Source organism: Brachionichthys hirsutus, chromosome 23 (genome assembly GCF_040956055.1).
Source record: "Brachionichthys hirsutus isolate HB-005 chromosome 23, CSIRO-AGI_Bhir_v1, whole genome shotgun sequence".
Classification (NCBI taxonomy): Eukaryota; Metazoa; Chordata; class Actinopteri; order Lophiiformes; family Brachionichthyidae; genus Brachionichthys; species Brachionichthys hirsutus.
In genome coordinates, this window is record NC_090919.1 from 2,949,426 (window position 1) to 2,965,636 (window position 16,211).

At 50.3% G+C, this 16,211-nt stretch overlaps 3 protein-coding genes across 4 annotated transcripts in view; 2 read left to right on the forward strand and 1 right to left on the reverse strand.

Annotated features, from left to right (window-relative positions):
- The window catches only part of capn1 (calpain 1), an 8,593-nt gene extending 5,668 nt beyond the window's left edge, over positions 1-2,925 (forward strand). The window contains exons 8-21 of the mRNA XM_068755738.1: positions 265-339; positions 441-601; positions 789-952; positions 1,053-1,064; positions 1,187-1,398; positions 1,513-1,552; positions 1,650-1,715; positions 1,813-1,870; positions 1,964-2,028; positions 2,111-2,179; positions 2,279-2,357; positions 2,440-2,556; positions 2,641-2,699; positions 2,789-2,925. Of these exons, the coding sequence (XP_068611839.1) occupies positions 265-339; positions 441-601; positions 789-952; positions 1,053-1,064; positions 1,187-1,398; positions 1,513-1,552; positions 1,650-1,715; positions 1,813-1,870; positions 1,964-2,028; positions 2,111-2,179; positions 2,279-2,357; positions 2,440-2,556; positions 2,641-2,699; positions 2,789-2,815 (1,204 nt within the window). The 3' untranslated portion in view covers positions 2,816-2,925. The remainder of the gene's footprint in view (positions 1-264; positions 340-440; positions 602-788; positions 953-1,052; positions 1,065-1,186; positions 1,399-1,512; positions 1,553-1,649; positions 1,716-1,812; positions 1,871-1,963; positions 2,029-2,110; positions 2,180-2,278; positions 2,358-2,439; positions 2,557-2,640; positions 2,700-2,788) is intronic.
- Positions 2,856-7,778, reverse strand: pnp5a (purine nucleoside phosphorylase 5a). 2 transcript variants are annotated; one of them, XM_068755742.1, is made up of 6 exons: positions 7,753-7,778; positions 5,273-5,442; positions 5,082-5,185; positions 4,815-4,990; positions 4,548-4,738; positions 2,856-4,441 (listed from the first exon to the last, which is right to left on the reverse strand). In XM_068755742.1, exons 1-6 carry the CDS (start codon positions 7,776-7,778, stop codon positions 4,224-4,226), a joined length of 885 nt encoding a protein of 294 aa, XP_068611843.1. In that variant the 3' UTR covers positions 2,856-4,223. The 2 variants fall into 2 exon arrangements, with proteins under 2 accessions (XP_068611843.1, XP_068611842.1); XM_068755741.1 differs by lacking the exon at positions 7,753-7,778 and adding an exon at positions 6,020-6,196.
- Positions 7,779-12,457: 4,679 nt separating this feature from the next.
- On the forward strand, positions 12,458-15,455 carry kcnj10a (potassium inwardly rectifying channel subfamily J member 10a). The gene is made up of 5 exons (XM_068755739.1): positions 12,458-12,830; positions 12,915-13,126; positions 13,211-13,342; positions 13,491-13,668; positions 15,058-15,455. Exons 1-5 carry the CDS (start codon positions 12,458-12,460, stop codon positions 15,453-15,455), a joined length of 1,293 nt encoding a protein of 430 aa, XP_068611840.1.
- Positions 15,456-16,211: the final 756 nt, after the last annotated feature.

Consider the following 16,211-nt stretch of genomic DNA (forward strand, 5'->3'; position numbering starts at 1 on the left):
GCTGAGGTTTCGTGAATTTACAGTAAAAAAAAAAAAAAACTCAAACTGAATCATGAATATTTAATATTAAATTTCCTAAATGCACATCTCCCAGAGCCGCTTCTTATTCTAAAGGCCAAAATAGACGGAATAGAAGAGAAACAAAACATCTTCCAGAGGAATAACATCAGCTCAAGAGTGGGGGCAGGTTGGAAGGTTGCTATGGCGACATGCTCTGCAGGTCTTTCCCCGTTCGTGTACACTTTTCCTTTTTCACTCCCGCAGTTCCAGAGAGTGGGACAGCGTCGACCGCTCCGTCAGGAGCCGGCTGCAGAACCGAAGCGAGGACGGGGAGTTCTGGTCAGCGCCTCCGTCGCTCGTGGGACTCGCCTTTTGAATCGTCTCATCGTCACCTTTGCTGATTGATTGAGGCGCCCCGTCCGCCTATTTCTGCCGCTCAGGATGTCCTTCGGCGACTTCCTGCGAGAGTTCACCCGCCTGGAGCTCTGCAACCTGACGGCGGACGCCCTGCAGCACACCCAGCTGAAGAAGTGGAGCTCCTCCCTCTATCAGGGCGAGTGGAGGAGGGGCAGCACCGCCGGAGGCTGCAGGAACTTCCCAGGTACGAAGCGATGGCGGCGGCGGAACGGTTGGAGCCGCGTTTTAATGTGCGCGCTTCATTTTTGGACGATTTCAACGCCAAAAAAAATCCAGTTTTTAATTCTAAGGTAGAAGAATTCACCAAAACGTGGAACGCCACAGGGGGGGGGTGGGGACAATCTGACCTCTCCCACGCTTTCCCTTCCCAGCAACCTTTTGGCTGAACCCTCAGTTCAAGCTGGTGCTCCAGCATCCGGACAACGCCAGCCAATCGTCCGACTGCAGCTTCCTGGTCGGCCTCATGCAGAAGGATCGCAGGAAGAAACGGCGAGAGGGGAAAGACATGGAGACCATCGGGTTCGCCGTCTACGAGGTTGGGGGGGGGGGGGCGCTGCGCGTAAAAAAAAACTCACTCCCGGTTTTAACCCCTGCGATCGTGTCTCATCGCTCTCTCTCTCTCTCTCTCGTTTCAGGTTCCACAGGCGGTACGTGTTTCAGTTCTTCACACTTTTCTGTCAAATTACCATCCAGACATTTAAAAAAAAAAAAAAAAAAATCCAACATTGTTTTTAAACCTTAAAACGAAAGAGTCACCTTCCTCTCTCAGCTGGCGGGCAGTTCCGGCGTCCACCTGAAGAGGGACTTCTTCCTCACCCACGCCTCCAGCGCTCGCTCGGAGCTCTTCATCAACCTGAGGGAGGTCAGCTCGCGGCTGCGCCTCCCGGCCGGCGAGTACATCGTCGTGCCGTCCACCTTCGAGCCGCACAAGGAGGCCGACTTCGTCCTCAGGGTGTTCTCCGAGAAGCCCGCGGACTCGGAGTGAGTGGCGCTCCGGCGTTTTGGGGAGCGGGAGCGATGTTGTTACGACGCTGAGTATTACAGGATACTTCATAAAGTACTTGAGTATTAAGTCCTTCCTCTGTCCGCCGTCAGGGAGCTCGACGACGACATCGTAGCGGACCTTCCCACAGAGGTGAGAGAGAGAGAGAGGGACGAACCGGGTTGCGCGTCGCTTCGACACCTGGACCGCCGGCGTCCCGAAGCTGTGAGGACGCGCTTTTGTGTTTCAGGTTCGGCTGGAGGAGAGTCAGATCGACGCCGGCTTCAAGAGCCTCTTCCGGCAGCTGGCGGGGCCGGTGAGCGGAGAGGGAAGAGTCGAGGAAGCGGTTTTCGTGTTTCAGCAGCAAATCATTTTAACCTTTGACCCCTCCCCCCCCCCATCTGCGCCGACAGGACATGGAGATCAGCATCACGGAGCTGCAGACCATCCTGAACCGGATCATCGGCAAACGTCAGTTTGGGCGCCCGCGGTGAGACGTCGCGCTCGGAAACGCAGACGGGAGCGTCCCGCTTCACGGCCGTCCCCCCCCCTTTCTGTCCGCAGATAAAGACCTGAAGACGGACGGCTTTTCGAAGGAAGCGTGCCGCAGCATGATCAGCCTCATGGACGTATCCTGAAAAAAACGTTACGTTACCCACAATACATCACGCTGCTCGGTTTTTAGAACGCCTTCTTGACTCCTCGCTTCAGTCGGACGGGAGTGGGAAGCTCGGGCTGGCAGAATTCCACGTCCTGTGGGAAAAGATCAAACGCTACCTGGTGAGAGTCGACAGCGGGCAGTTTGTCCATTTCCCGTCCTCCGTCTTTTAACGCGTCCCCCCCCCCCCCCACCTGTGTTTTTTTTTTTTGCGTGAGCAGACTATATTCAGGGAGTTCGACTTGGACAAGTCCGGCAGCATGAGCTCCTACGAGATGCGGATGGCTCTGGATTCCGCAGGTACGGCTCCCCCCCCCCCACCCCCCCGACTCGAGGCCAAGGATAAGGACGAATTTCGGATTGTCTCCCGTCTCTCCGCCAGGTTTCAAACTGACCAACAGCCTGTTCCAGCTGATCATCCTGCGCTACACCGAGGCCGACATGACCGTGGACTTTGACAACTTCGTCACCTGCCTGGTCCGGCTGGAGACCATGTACAGTGAGTCCCGGGCGTCCCCGCCGTCCCCGCCGCCGCCGGCGTCCTCTCAGGAAACTTTTCCTTTTCATTGTTTTCTCTCTGCAGAAACCTTTCAGACGTTGGACACAGACCAAGACAAAATAATAAGCCTCAACTTTTACCAGGTACGGTCGCCACTCGCCCCCCCCCCCCCCCCTCGGCGTGACTGTTTCCTGTTCGCCCACCTGACCGCACGCTCTCTGTGCCTTTACAGTGGATCACCCTGACAATGTTCGCCTAGAGATGAGTTCCCCCCACCCCCCCGGGGTGTCGTTTCGGAAGTGCCTTTGGTCCGGTTCTTCCTCCTCCTCCTTGCTGCCACAAAGACTGCAAATTCATCTTTATAGTGCCTCTATTGGAAACATGTGCCAATCATTTATTACCCCCCCCCTCCTCCTCCTCTGTTCTTGTCTCCAGGGGGGAGGCAGGAACCAACGTTTTTGATCCATTACAGTGGGTAGGAACTAGATATTTAGGTTTTAATGGGGTTTTCAGGAGGAATTGGCCATCGAGGGTTAAATCTGTTCGATAAAGTTTATACATCATAATCACATTTTGGTTAATCAGATTCATAAAAACAATTTTAACAAGTCAATTCATGGATAAGTAAGAAAACCATCCTGCGACGAGTCGGCGAAGTCTCGATGCGCTCGGGGACAAATGAAAACGCTCTCGGAGCTTATTTCTCGTACAAACGTTTGAAGTCGACTCTTCTGCGATCGGCGCCGGGGCGTGGTCAGCGTGGAGCGCCGTCGCGTTTTCCCGACACGCGTGCTAAAGTGCACAAATGTATCTCTGCCTGCGCCAAATGTTGTTCCCGCCTCATCGCCAAAGGTCCGTCACGTGAAGCAGTCAGATGTGATGCTGCTTGTATTCTTATTACTGCATGAAAGAAGCGTCGTGACGATGCAGAACGCGGACGTGTCGCTTTGCATGCAGCGTGAAATGCGTTCTATTGGCCGGCCCGGTTGCTGCAGTGGGAGCAACCGTTGTGTTTGAAGAGAGTTTAATAAGTCACTTATTTTAGGAGGACTTGAAAGCAAGTCTGGTGCATCTACGTGTAACGTTAGCCTGGGTTTAAAATAGTGTTTTTATTCTGCTCAATGTTTGTAAATCAAGGAATTCAATGCCAAACATTAAAAATAAAATCAACTTCTAATTCCATAAATACACCGTAATCCGCTTGTCTTCCATTTTTGTTGCACAATGTGTGTGTTTTACAGTATTTACACTCATAAAGTACCTTTGGACTCATTCGTTCAGTGTCTTTGAATCTTCAAAATAAACACGCCGATGGCTTCATGGGAATTTTTTTACTTGCTTGCTTTAAAATCGGGTCTGAAATAGATTTCAAGGTAAAAAACAACAACAAAAAACGCAAACATGTAGGGTAATAAATAGTAACTTTAGTGACAACATTCATATATCTGTAAAAAAAAAAAAAGCACAATAAAAATAAAGTACACGTTTCAACAACATTAAGATCTTGACAGCAGTTTGGTCTTTTTTGCCCGTTTTAAATTAGATTAGATTATTAAAAACAACCTGATTTTTTCCCGATGACCTAAAAGCAACCCCAAAAACTGCTCTCCAAAATAAAACACCCCCCCGGCCCCCCCCACAAATGTTCAGTCTCTTCCAGCCGCCGCTCAGATCAAGTCGTCGTTGTGCTCCATCCTCGTCACCATGGCGGCGACCAGCTTCTCCAGCTGCTCCGCCCGCAGCTTGCCCGTCTCCAGGACCTCCTCGTGATTGGCCCTCTCCCGGCTGTCGTAGTCCATCACCGCCTGGTTGGTGATCAGCGAGAGGGCGAAGACCCGCATGCCGCAGTGACGCGCCACGATCACCTCGTGGACGGTGCTCATGCCTGGCGAGGGGGGGGGGGGGGGAAAACAATCGAGGGCGATTCAAATCCGTGAAACTGAATCGGATGTTTCCGCTCAGTCTTGTGATTAAAAAAAAACGCCGCTCACCGACGGCGTCGGCGCCCAGCCGGTGCAGCATGCGGCACTCGGCGATGGTCTCGAACGAGGGCCCGCCCAGCACGCAGTAGACGCCCTCTTTCAGGAAGTCGCCGAAGCCGAGCTCCTGCCCCACGTCTGCGGCTAGCTGCTGGAGCTCGCGGTCGTAGGCGTCGGACATGCAGGGGAAACGCTCGCCGAACCTGTTGGAGACGGAGACGGGAGAGTTTGGCGAGCGACTCGACAGATTCGAGACCCCCCCCCCCAGACCCCACCCACCTCTGATCGTTCGGTCCAACCAGCGGATTGTTGCCGGCGAAGCCCGGCATGTTGAGGTGGTCCTTCATGATCATGATGTCTCCCACTTTGAAGTCCTGATTCAGGCCCCCGGCGGCGTTGGTGAGAATCACCGTCTCCACGCCGAGCAGCTTGAAGATGCGTATGGGCAGCGTGATCTGGACGCACGCACACGATGCAGCGTTGTAAAACAGCAGCGGGGGGGAGGGGGAGGGGAAGGGGAAAGGGGGGGGGGTCCTGCAGACGCACCTTCTGCACTGGGTAGCCCTCGTACAGGTGGAAGCGCCCCTGCATGCAGACGCACGGCCGCCCCTTCAAGGTGCCGAACACCAGACGCCCCGCGTGGCCCTGCACTGCAAGAGGAACGCAGAAATAGTCAGCACAGATCGGCGGCGCCGGCGGAGCGGCGAGGAGGTCAGAGCCGCCTTTGATGTCCCAACCTGTGCTCTGTGGGAAGTCCGGGATGTCCTCGTAGTTAAAGACGACCTGGTCCTTTAAAATGTCAGCGAGCCCCCCGAGGCCTGAGCCGCACACGATGCCCACTTTGGGCCGGACGCCCGTCTGGACCAGCAGCCAATCAGCGGTCGCCTTGCATTCCTCGTAGGTGTAGCTGGAGAGGGGGGGGGGGGGGGGGCATCGATCACACAATAAATAAAAAACACACAATAATCCACAGTGAAACATCTCAAAAGTGATTTTTAGACAAATATACAATATTTAAATGAGCCTTTTTGAATTTCTGCTTCCTAATTCGCTTGGTGACGTCATGCGGTCCTTCCTATCAGATTGCAGGTTCTGAAACCCGAATAAGGTCACGCACACACACGTTTCCTGCCGAGTCCCGCATCATCACGCCTCCTTTACAAATTAAAGTCACTTGATGTCACGCTTTAACCCCCCCCCCCCCTCCCCATCTAAGGAACGATCACGGAATTTCCACGCGCACGGTCCTTCGGGAACGTTCTAAAAATAAACGAGTGCGACTTATCTCCTCGTTCGCTCACAAGAACGAACAAAAGTCGCTGCAACCTGCGGGTTGTTCATATTATCGAATAAGTTACCAATTCCTTTCATGAGCGCGCGCTCCGCTGAACGCCATGTGCCCATCGGCGCATGCGCGCGAGGACTCATGAGAAACAGATGAGTTAATAAATAAATAAATAAAGGTTTCTCAATAATGTACTTACTTTTTTTTTGCGTCCGGAAACATAGCGTCAAAAAAAATAAAGCGCTTTTCAGATGACGTAAGATAAAAATAGAAAATGTGTGACTTTACTTTCTTTACTTTTTGACTTTTTTAAATTAAATAAAACAAACAAGTTCCAAAAGCAGAAAAGTGTGAAATTTAGAGGTCAGCTTTGAATAAAAAACCTTCTCTTTGAGTCTCCTGCGTGGACAAAGAGACAAGTAACGATACTTTTATAGTCTCAGAGAACTCCTCCCCTCTCCGTGCTGACGCACGTCGCTGCTGCAGCCTGATTGGCTGGATGGTCACGCCTTCAAAGTAATCTATTTCACTTCCCCCCCCCCCCCCTCCCCTTTTCCGAGCTCTCACAGTTTGCGCGTCGCATCGCAGTATTGATCAACTTCTTGTTGATCAATACTCAGTCATAAAACAAGACGCAGAGCGAGATATGACGTCATCCATCAACATGACTCAATCCGGGGGGAAACATTTTGTTTTGAAAGTTAAAGTTTCCCCTCATACGTCATTACAGCATAAATAGAGTTTATTTTTCACTGAGCAATAGGATCATTTTATGCAACTTTATTCTTCTGCTCCTTTGAATTTCATGGAAATCTAATACTTTATTTCTCTTTTGTTCAAACTGAAAATAAGTAAACATGATAACTTACAAAACAAAATGCCCGCGATGCATCAATAATTTAAAATTGAATAATAAAATACTAGTAACAATTTTCAAAAGGATTCTTAGGCTATAGCTTTTGAACAGAATACAATCTTATCTTGCTATACTCGTATTAAGTAAAATATGTCCCTATTTTGCATCACCAATTAGGAGAATAAAAATAAAACAGTCTTATGAGCTTTAATTGTCCTGGAACTGTTTCCGCTCCGCTGGACTTTACTCCTGCCTCCGATTACTTATACTTTACGGAGCAGTGGCCTTGACTGGATGTTCTGTCATAACAAATAATGGTACACTGAGGAGCAACGGTGTCACGTTTTTACGGGACGTTGCGGCGTGTCAAAGTTCAACTATTGCTTTTGCTTGTTTTGTTGAACTTTTTTTTTTTTTTTTTAGTTCTTCAAGATTTATATTCTTGAGAAACAGTGTGATGATGTAAATTGACATGTACATTCATTTACTGACTTTATTTATCCTAATCTTGTTGTATATCCGCCATGCAATGAAAATAAAGGCTTTCTATTCTATTTATCCAGGTAAATTTGAGACCTGGCCACTTTTAACTCCGCCCCCCCCTGCACAGCCTGACATCCGTGCACTTTGAGACGAAAGCACCTTGGATTGTTTTTGTGATTTCCTGAAGTGTCCTTATCTCTATGTATTTATTATATTACACACCTTTGCTCCAGCCAATGAGCGGAGGCCATCTGAACAACCACGCTAACCTGTGGGCCGATAAAAGCCGAAGATAATAAAAAGTAAACATGATAAGATGAAGATGATTCTCCTGCAGGTGAAGTCTGAATTGTCCACCTTTAGATATCAAATTTCCAACTTTCACTCGCAGAAACGTTTATGTTTGAGGCGGAATCACATTCAACACAACTTTTACCGTTATAACCTTGATCTTCTTCATTCGGGTTGTGTTCATAAATCACGGCCTAATCTCGTGGTAAACTGGATTATCGCTCAGTACCGTGAGAAAAAGCGCAAGATGTCAGCGTGACTCCATGCTGGGCTCGTCACATGCCTCGAATCAGAGTCTAAACCAATAATCTGACGCGCTTGATGTCATTAGCAGAAGTGAGATTAGCAGAAATGAGATTTCTCACATTTGTGTGTTTGTTAAAACACTTTTAATTCTCAGAATCCACATCCGTATGACTCAATGCACGTTCTTCACAATGGATCGGATCGACTCTGCAGTGCAGGCTGTGTTACCTAAACTACTATACGGTGTACGAATTAGCTTTGTTGCTAACGGAGACGCTCCTCGTGCGACAGTAAAGAACGTCGTGTTCACTTGTGATGAAATCATGTGGTCTCAGCCGGAACGATCTGTCCCAAGTCTCCGAGCTTTGACCTTCATTTGACCTTCATCTCTAACTCAATTCCTCTTAAACAGGCGGTCGGCTGGTTCGGTTAAACTTCCGTCTCGCCTTCAAAGAACTGATCGTAAAAAAAGGAGGTAAATGATCGCCAGAGCAGGGAAAGAAAAGCAAACCGGTCTGTGCCTGACCAAGAAGATGGTGAAGGCAGATTATTAGATAGCATGTAATCCAGATTACAGTGTTTATAACATGCTTATTAACACGCTGTCACAAGTCTAAGAAAGAACCAAGTCACATAACAACAGTTTTTTTGGGGGGGGCACGGTGGGAGATGGTGGCGGAGGTGAAGGGGGGAGGGGGGCGCAGCAATCTGGAGGCGATCCAATCATTTTCCCACGCCAGTTCTCCATCGGACACGCCCCAAAGCGTCCACCAGTAACTGGTTCTGTCCTCTTCTATAAACAGACGAGCGTGTGAGGACGATTCCCACCAGAGGGAGGAAGAGTTCAGTTTTTGGACATGTCCCCCCCCCCCCAGCAGGTTCATAACCTAGTAGTAGTGACACATGTTGGAGGGCAGTGAAGCTAAAGTAAGAGTCTGAAAGGTGTTTTATTTTGAAAAATAAATAAATAAGACCAGCAACAACTTCCAGGCTTTGCATCTAATAAAGTTTATAAGTTTATTATATAAACCGTTGACAAAAGGCTGAAACAGCAGGAGGCCCCGCAACAAAGGGGCCCTTTTATAGCGCGCAGTGGAGGAGAGAGTCGAATTAATGAATGAAAAATGTCATGAAGCGGCCGCCGTCTGAATGCGTTTGGGTTTAGACATGGGGGGGGGGGGGGGGCAGCACACACAGGGCTTCCTCTCCGCTTCACGCGTCTGATTACATAATGGCCCAGTAAACTGGGAGGCGGAACCAGCGCCGCCAGTACCAACCAGTGCGCCGGGAGAGACGCCGACTGACCGCCGGCTCATCCTCATCCTCATCAGGGCCTTCCTCTCTGGTTTTTTTTTTTTTTTCAACTCACAGGATGAAGACGAAATAGAAGAAAAAACACACAATGTGATGTCAACGTGAGAGGTGATTAAAAAACAACAACAAACAAACACATGTGAATTTTTTTCTATACTTTTTCACTCTTTTTTTTTCCTCCACTCTTTTCCACATTGTCTGTTGAACAGCGAGATTCATTCAAGCTTTACTTCCGAACTCTGGTGTTAACAAGTCAACAGGAAGGTAAGGAGAAGCAACTTAAAATCTATTTATTATTATTTACTCCTGATGACACCAAATGCTTGTTTGTTTTTTTAATCGAAGAATTGTCAGGATCTATTTCCTTAATATGAAAATGTGATTTTTCTCTCCTTATGACACTGCAAACAAAACGAAAAACACTTTACTGGATGGAGCAAAGTTTTGGAGCTAATTAGCGTAGCCATGCTAGATCTATCAATATACTGTAAATAAAATTTAAATGGGTATAAAAGCATGGTGACTAAAATTATAAAAAGAAAGTATTTAAGCATCATATTATTATTATTATTATTTAAATCTAATAGCATCCTGTTGTTAGCAGCTGTGACAATTGTTTTTCTTTAATTATCATTAAATACAGTATTCATCCCTAAATTCAAACACAGTTAAATTACTGCAAATACTCAGCCATTTGTTGTTTAAACTGGCACCAGTAGTATGTTGTACATTTTGAAGAGTAAAATCATGATATATGTATTTTTACTATAAGGAGTTGCTTGAACTTTGCGGGTGAATCTGCTGCTGGTTCATTTCTGCAGCCGCGCTCACACAGAAAGTCTCTCCTGATGTCGGTCAAAAACAAACTACAACTTTCCAGTGAGTGAATCTTCATCACTGCAGGAGTCCATCCGTCCGATTTTACAGCGTTTGGCTGCGGCGGACTCGGAACCGACAGTCCGGCATGAATCACGGCTACTCGCCGCGGTTCGATCCAGGTCAGGCTGTAACTCTCTCCGGCTACTAAATCTGGGCTGAGGAAGTGGAGGCGAGACGTTTCGGGGGGGGCGGGGGGGGGCAGACAGACAGACTGGAAACAGATGCATTGAGACGTTTGGAGGCGGGGGTCACTTCTCTGCACAGGAAGTTGGTGATGATTCCGTTCCCTCGTGAAACGCAACCTTTTTCAGAAATGCGCAGAAGGTCCCTGAACCCCGTCCGGACTTTATTTGACGAATATTTTTTTTCCGTTTTGTTGCGAAGGCCTCCTGCAGTCGAAAGGGCGAAAGCCACAAACGGCAGAGGAAGAGGAAGAAGACGAGGGGCCTTGTCTCAAATCAGATCCCGCATCATGACTCAGCAGCAGCAGCAGCTCATCTGTATGGCGGCGTGCGGCGCTCGCTTGGCCTCCACTGAGTTTTTGGGGGCCTTTGGACGTCTGGCGTTGGCCCGAGCCGACGCCTCCTTGGCCGGTGATCCAAAAAGGTCCTTTCAGTCCAGCGCTGAGGCGGCTGCGGCGTGGACGGTGGTCACCGCACATTCACCCCCCCCCCCCCCCCCCCCTGATTCGTTGGGTCCTTTCAATGCCGAGAGCTGGCATGGGGACGCTTTGTGGACCGCCGGGGGGATTACTCTCTCCGCTGGAATACTAATGGTTGTCTTTTGTCACCGCTCCATTTCCTCCTTCCTCTCTTTCCTTCTCCATCCATTTTTGCAAGCTCTTTCACCCCTTTTGTCACCTGACACCGATTATTCTCCCCCCCCCACCCTTATCGCTGCCCCTTCGTAATGTCAAGCACACCATCCAGTTTGACACTCCTCTCCTCGTTCACTTAGTCGCTCAACCAGTTGTCTACGTTTCAATGGTGGCTTTTGTGTCCCCCCCCCTTCATCTCAAAAACAAAGGACTCTTGTGCAAACGGGACGGAGGGACGGAGGGGAAGAGATCTCACCCTTGGACGTGGGCATGTCAAGTTAAACGGACGCAAACAGCGACCCAAAACATTGTTTTTGGCGTGGCCCGCGGCCTGGTAACGGGTTTAGCGGATGAATGAATGAAAGAAATTGCACCAAAATGCGTGTGAATCCGCGGCGGAAAGTAGTCCCAGCAAAAATGGGGTTTGTCGTCTTTAAAAATGACGTTTCGCCTGCTTATAAATCTTGCAGTGGTTTTAGCTCTTCCTTTTTTTTTTGTAAAACACAAACTAAAACAATGATGATGATGGTAACCATGGTGACGTATGCACCTGTTTAAGGTAACCAAGCAACCTGTAGCTCACAAAGGAATGGCCTAAACGCAGCAGTTCCAGTCTGACCTTCGTAATGACGCCGGTTCCCTTTGAATACAGAAATAATATCTGCCGCTGGGAGATGATCCGTCCATCAAACATTCCGACAGACAACAAACTCCATTGTTTTGTTCTCCAACCATTCAAAGGGTCTGAATGTCCAAATACACAAGTGTGTGTTTGCTTGTCTGTGTAGGCAGACAACTCTGCAGGGTTCAGAGGTCGCACGGGGACGTACACGGTCAATCACATGGGCATCCTCTTGACCGCGCCCCCCCCCGTCCCCCCCGTCCATATATTCGTATTCACGACACAGCCGCCAACACACTGCTCTCTATTCATTCTCTTGGTGTGAGGAGAGAGGAGGGTCACGGAGGGCAGAGCGAATCAGATCGTCTTGGCTCTCGGGCTTTTGTTTGTGCCGTTTGGTTTGGTTCCATTTGCTCCGGAAAGCGAAGGTCGTTCGGGACAAAAGCCCTGTTTAGTAAACAGTAAATAAGAGGGAGAGAGAGAGAGAGAGAGGAGAAAGAGAGAGGAGGAAGAGGAGAAGTGGGAAAAGCACAAAAAGACGCTGCGGGCCCAGATGAGGAAAAGGCCGGAGTGGAAAAGCAGTAGCTCGAACAATGAAGCTAAATATCAATGGCACCGCTCAGAGTGACTGACGCCAACTGTTCTCAAGCGCTTGGCCGCCTCCCACATCCTTCCGATGTTGGCGTAATGGCCGCCGATGCCTCCTCACCTCGGCTCAGTAGCCGTCTTGTGCGAGCGTTTGCACTTTTACGCTTTGAAGGTGAAAGAGCAGCTGTGGCTTTCCGTGCTGGGGGGGGGGAAAGAGGCTTTTATTTTGACGAGGCCAGCTGCCTCCGGTGAAAGGAAGAAAGGGGGCTTCAGTGGAACCCACAGTGGAGAAACTTAAATCGCCACCCTGCTGCTCCTCCTCCCAAATGTTGTCGTTTTCCTTCGCCGGTTCTTTCTTTCATCCGTTCTTCACACACCCTGCACCGTTTTTTTATTCTGGCTCACCCCCCCCTTGATGCTAGAGAACCCTCAATATGCCCCTCCCCCCCCCCCTCCCCATCTGACCTCTTTTTTGTTTTTTACCCCACTTTAACGCACGTTCGTCTCGCCTCTCCGTCTCCCATCCCTTACAGTGCCAGTCATGACCTCGGCCACGCCCCCCTCCTCCTCGCAGAAAGTATGCCACTCCCAGACGCAGACCGACATCACCAAGCCCCTATTGGGCTCCGCGGGGGCGAACGGTGGTGCCGGCGCAGGTGGGGGCGGGGCAGACGCCGGCGAGCCCAACGCTCTGAGACGGAGGCGGCGCGTCCTTTCGAAAGACGGACGGAGCAACGTGCGGATCGAGCACGTGAGCGGACGAGGTGCCCTCTACCTCCGCGACCTCTGGACGACCTTCCTGGACATGCAGTGGCGTTACAAGTTCTTCCTCTTTTCTGCCACCTTTGCCGGGACCTGGTTCGTGTTCGGACTGCTTTGGTACCTGGTGGCGATGGCGCACGGGGATCTGCTGGGTAGGAAGGAGGGGTCGGTAGAGGGTTAGCTTCCCGCTAACGTATCCTAATCCTGCATCCTTCTGCTCGCCCTCCGTCCTCCAGAGTCTGACCCCCCCTCCAACCACACGCCTTGCGTGATGGAGGTGAAGACCCTGACCGGCGCCTTCCTCTTCTCCCTGGAGTCCCAGACCACGATCGGATACGGCTTCCGGTGCATCACGGAAGAATGCCCCGTCGCCATCGTCCTGCTCATCTTCCAGCTGGTCATCACCATGGTGATGGAGATCTTCATCACGGGCACGTTCCTTGCAAAGGTGCGGCGTCGAGGGTGCAAGGGAGTGTCAGGCGGGCACCGACCGCTGTGATTGGAGGGAGTCATTCCTCCCCTCCTCTCTCAGGTCGCCCGTCCCAAGAAGAGAGGCGAGACGGTGAAGTTCAGTCAGCACGCCGTGGTGTCCGACCACGAGGGGCGGCCCTGCCTCATGATCCGCGTGGCAAACATGCGCAAAAGCTTGCTGTTGTGTTGCCAGGTACGTCGTCTCATTTGTCTCGCGTCTCAATAAAAACGGGGACGCGAGCTTGCCTTTGGAAAGGTACTCAACCTCAGGCCCTTTTTGGTTTGCAGGGTGCCTCCTCCGACCTCTCGGCTACATTTACTGACTCCGTCTTGGCTCCCAGGTGGCGGGGAAGTTGCTTCAGACGTCCCTGACAAAGGAGGGCGAGACGGTGCGGCTGGACCAGCGCAACGTACCTTTCCAGGTGGACACGTCCAGCGACAGCCCCTTCCTCATCATCCCCCTGACCTTCTACCACGTCATCGACGACAACAGCCCCCTCAAGGCCTGGGCGGCCAAAGGTAGAGGGAGGGTGGCTCTGTCTCGCCCGTTTCCTCTTGGGAATGTGCTCTCTCTCTCTCTCTCTCTCTCTCTCTCTCTCTCTCTCTTTGCATCTGTAGGTTGTTTCGGTATTTTCGCGGTCACGTGCTCTGCTGCCCCGCACCGATCGGACTCGGAGGTGGGTTCGCCAGCGGAGGGAGAGGCTTTCCCTCCCTGGCTGGAATGCGCTTGAGAGAGAGAGAGAGAGAGAGAGAGAGAGACACCCCTCATTAGAGCACAATGCTTTACAGTCCGGGGTTGCCGACACAAAGCCGTGCACAGATCCGCTTACGCAGGCCTCTCAGCAAGGCATCGCCGGCGGACTCGGATCGCTGCTCTTTGAGCCCGAGCTATTTGGCTTGTCCTCGTGTGGCACCCTTTTATTTCCGAGACTTCCCTTTTCTTTCTGTCCCTCCATGCTCTGTCTTTTAGCCTCGTCTTTGTCCAGTTAGTCAGCCCCCCCCCCCCCCCCCACCTTTCCACCTGCGTCCTTTTCCCTCTTCCAGCCATGATTCGGTGAATCTTGAGCTTCCAGGTTATTTGTCTGACTCAATATTTAAGGGATTAGAGATAAACAGCAAACACAAAAACCAAGATGGATCCTGAAGTTCTCACAAATCATGGCTGTCATTCATCCTCTGCGATCCCTAAATATTTGGCCAGAACATTTCGAGGAAGCTAAACCGACATTTCGTGCCAACTTCGGGGGGGGGGGACTGACCAATCAGACAACTTCCGTCCTCTCCAATCAGCTCTGCGCTCGTTGGACTATTTTGCTGCCGTGTGTAGAAACAGTTGCGAAACCCAGTGTTTTGCCCTGGTGGGACGTTGCTGGGTCCGGGTTCGGGGCGAGGGATTGTTTGGACAGATGACTAGCGGGGCCTGTTGATGCAGGTGTGCCGCTCGTGTGTCTTCTACTGTCTCTCGCGTTCAAAACGTGTTCAACGCTTCGGACTGTTTCCAGGCAGATTATGTTTGTTAGCAAGGGAGTTCAAAATTTAAGAAGTCGGCTCTGGTAGTGTTTTGTGTGTGTGTGTGTATTTTAGTACACTCTTTTGCATTCGCACCTCTTGCTTCTTTTTTTATTTCCTGCTTTCCTTGCCTAACGCTGTCGATTTGAAATGACTCGTTCTCGTGGCCGGTCACATCCAGCTTTTATCATTGGCCGATATCTCTAATTCATTCGCACCGCCATTTGACCGCGTCCTACACCTCCCCCCGTTCGAGTCCACGAGATTCAGCATCATCTGTCTCAGCAGAGCAATCGGCCACCGCCACCACCAGTATCTGAACGCTTGTGGAGGGATTTGATTTTCACCTCAACCTTTCCTGCTCGTTTCTTACTTTTTGTATCTTCCTCCTTCCGCCAGGTGGGGGATGGACCGACCCGGAGCTGGCCGACTTCGAGTTGCTGGTGATCATGAGCGCCACGGTGGAGCCGACCTCCGCTACCTGCCAGGTTCGAACGTCCTACCTTCCAGACGAGATACTTTGGGGCTACGAGTTCCCTCCGGTCATCTCCCTTTCTCCCTCGGGAAAATATGTGGCCGATTTTGCCTTCTTTGACAAAGTGGCCAAAACCAAAACCCCGCCCCTTTTCAAGCAGATCCTGTCCCCGAGTCCGCCGTCGCATCCGTCCCATTTCCACGGCAACAAGGAAGAGGGAACAGACCCAGAGAAGATGCGGCTGGAAGAGAAATATAGGGAGCGTGAAAGGGGCCGCGTCCGAGATGGCGGCCCGCTGAGCGTTCGCATTAGTAATGTGTGAAGGGAGGGAGAGACAGGAAGACGCTACGTTTGTGTGAAACTGAGAGATGCTAATGGCAGGAAGAAAACGAAACAAAAAGACGCTGCTCAAAAGAAGACGAGAAACTCCCGCATGCAAATATCTCTTCCCCACAGCAAGCTGCCGATGCAGACGAGACTTGCGGGGCGACCGCCTTGCCCTTTCACCACCTCCTTTGTCCACAAATCAAATTAAACTTTATCGATATTGGCAGGTTACAACGTACAGGATTCATAAAAAAAACAAACAAAGGAACTGTATTCTGAGCCCAATAAATTATTCTCTCTGATGCAACGACAGACAAAGTGACTTTGAGGAGCAGATTTCTGCAGCGTACTTGAACGTCCGGTCGGGATGTTAATCACTGAATCACAGTACTGTTTTTTCTTTTTAGTAGTAAATGAATGTCCTGCAGCAGGAGGCAAAGATACTGGAGCCCGATTATATTTTTCATTGGAGGACATATGAGGAATGTACTGTATACTATGTAGTTTCTAACAACACTGTTACTCGTCGCGCCTCTTCTGGGTACATATGTTGAGTAAAATTTACTAAAAGCACTTTAACTTGAACGCAAAGTGGCATTTCATGTATCTTACTAACTTTGGTACTTAATGTACTGTAATAAATGATTAAATCTATTTTTTTGCGGTGAGGGGGGGGGGGGGGCATTGAGGGTTCCTGCTTCATAAAGATGGGTATTTTTTATGAGTGTAAAAATGTATCTCTTGTACAGTA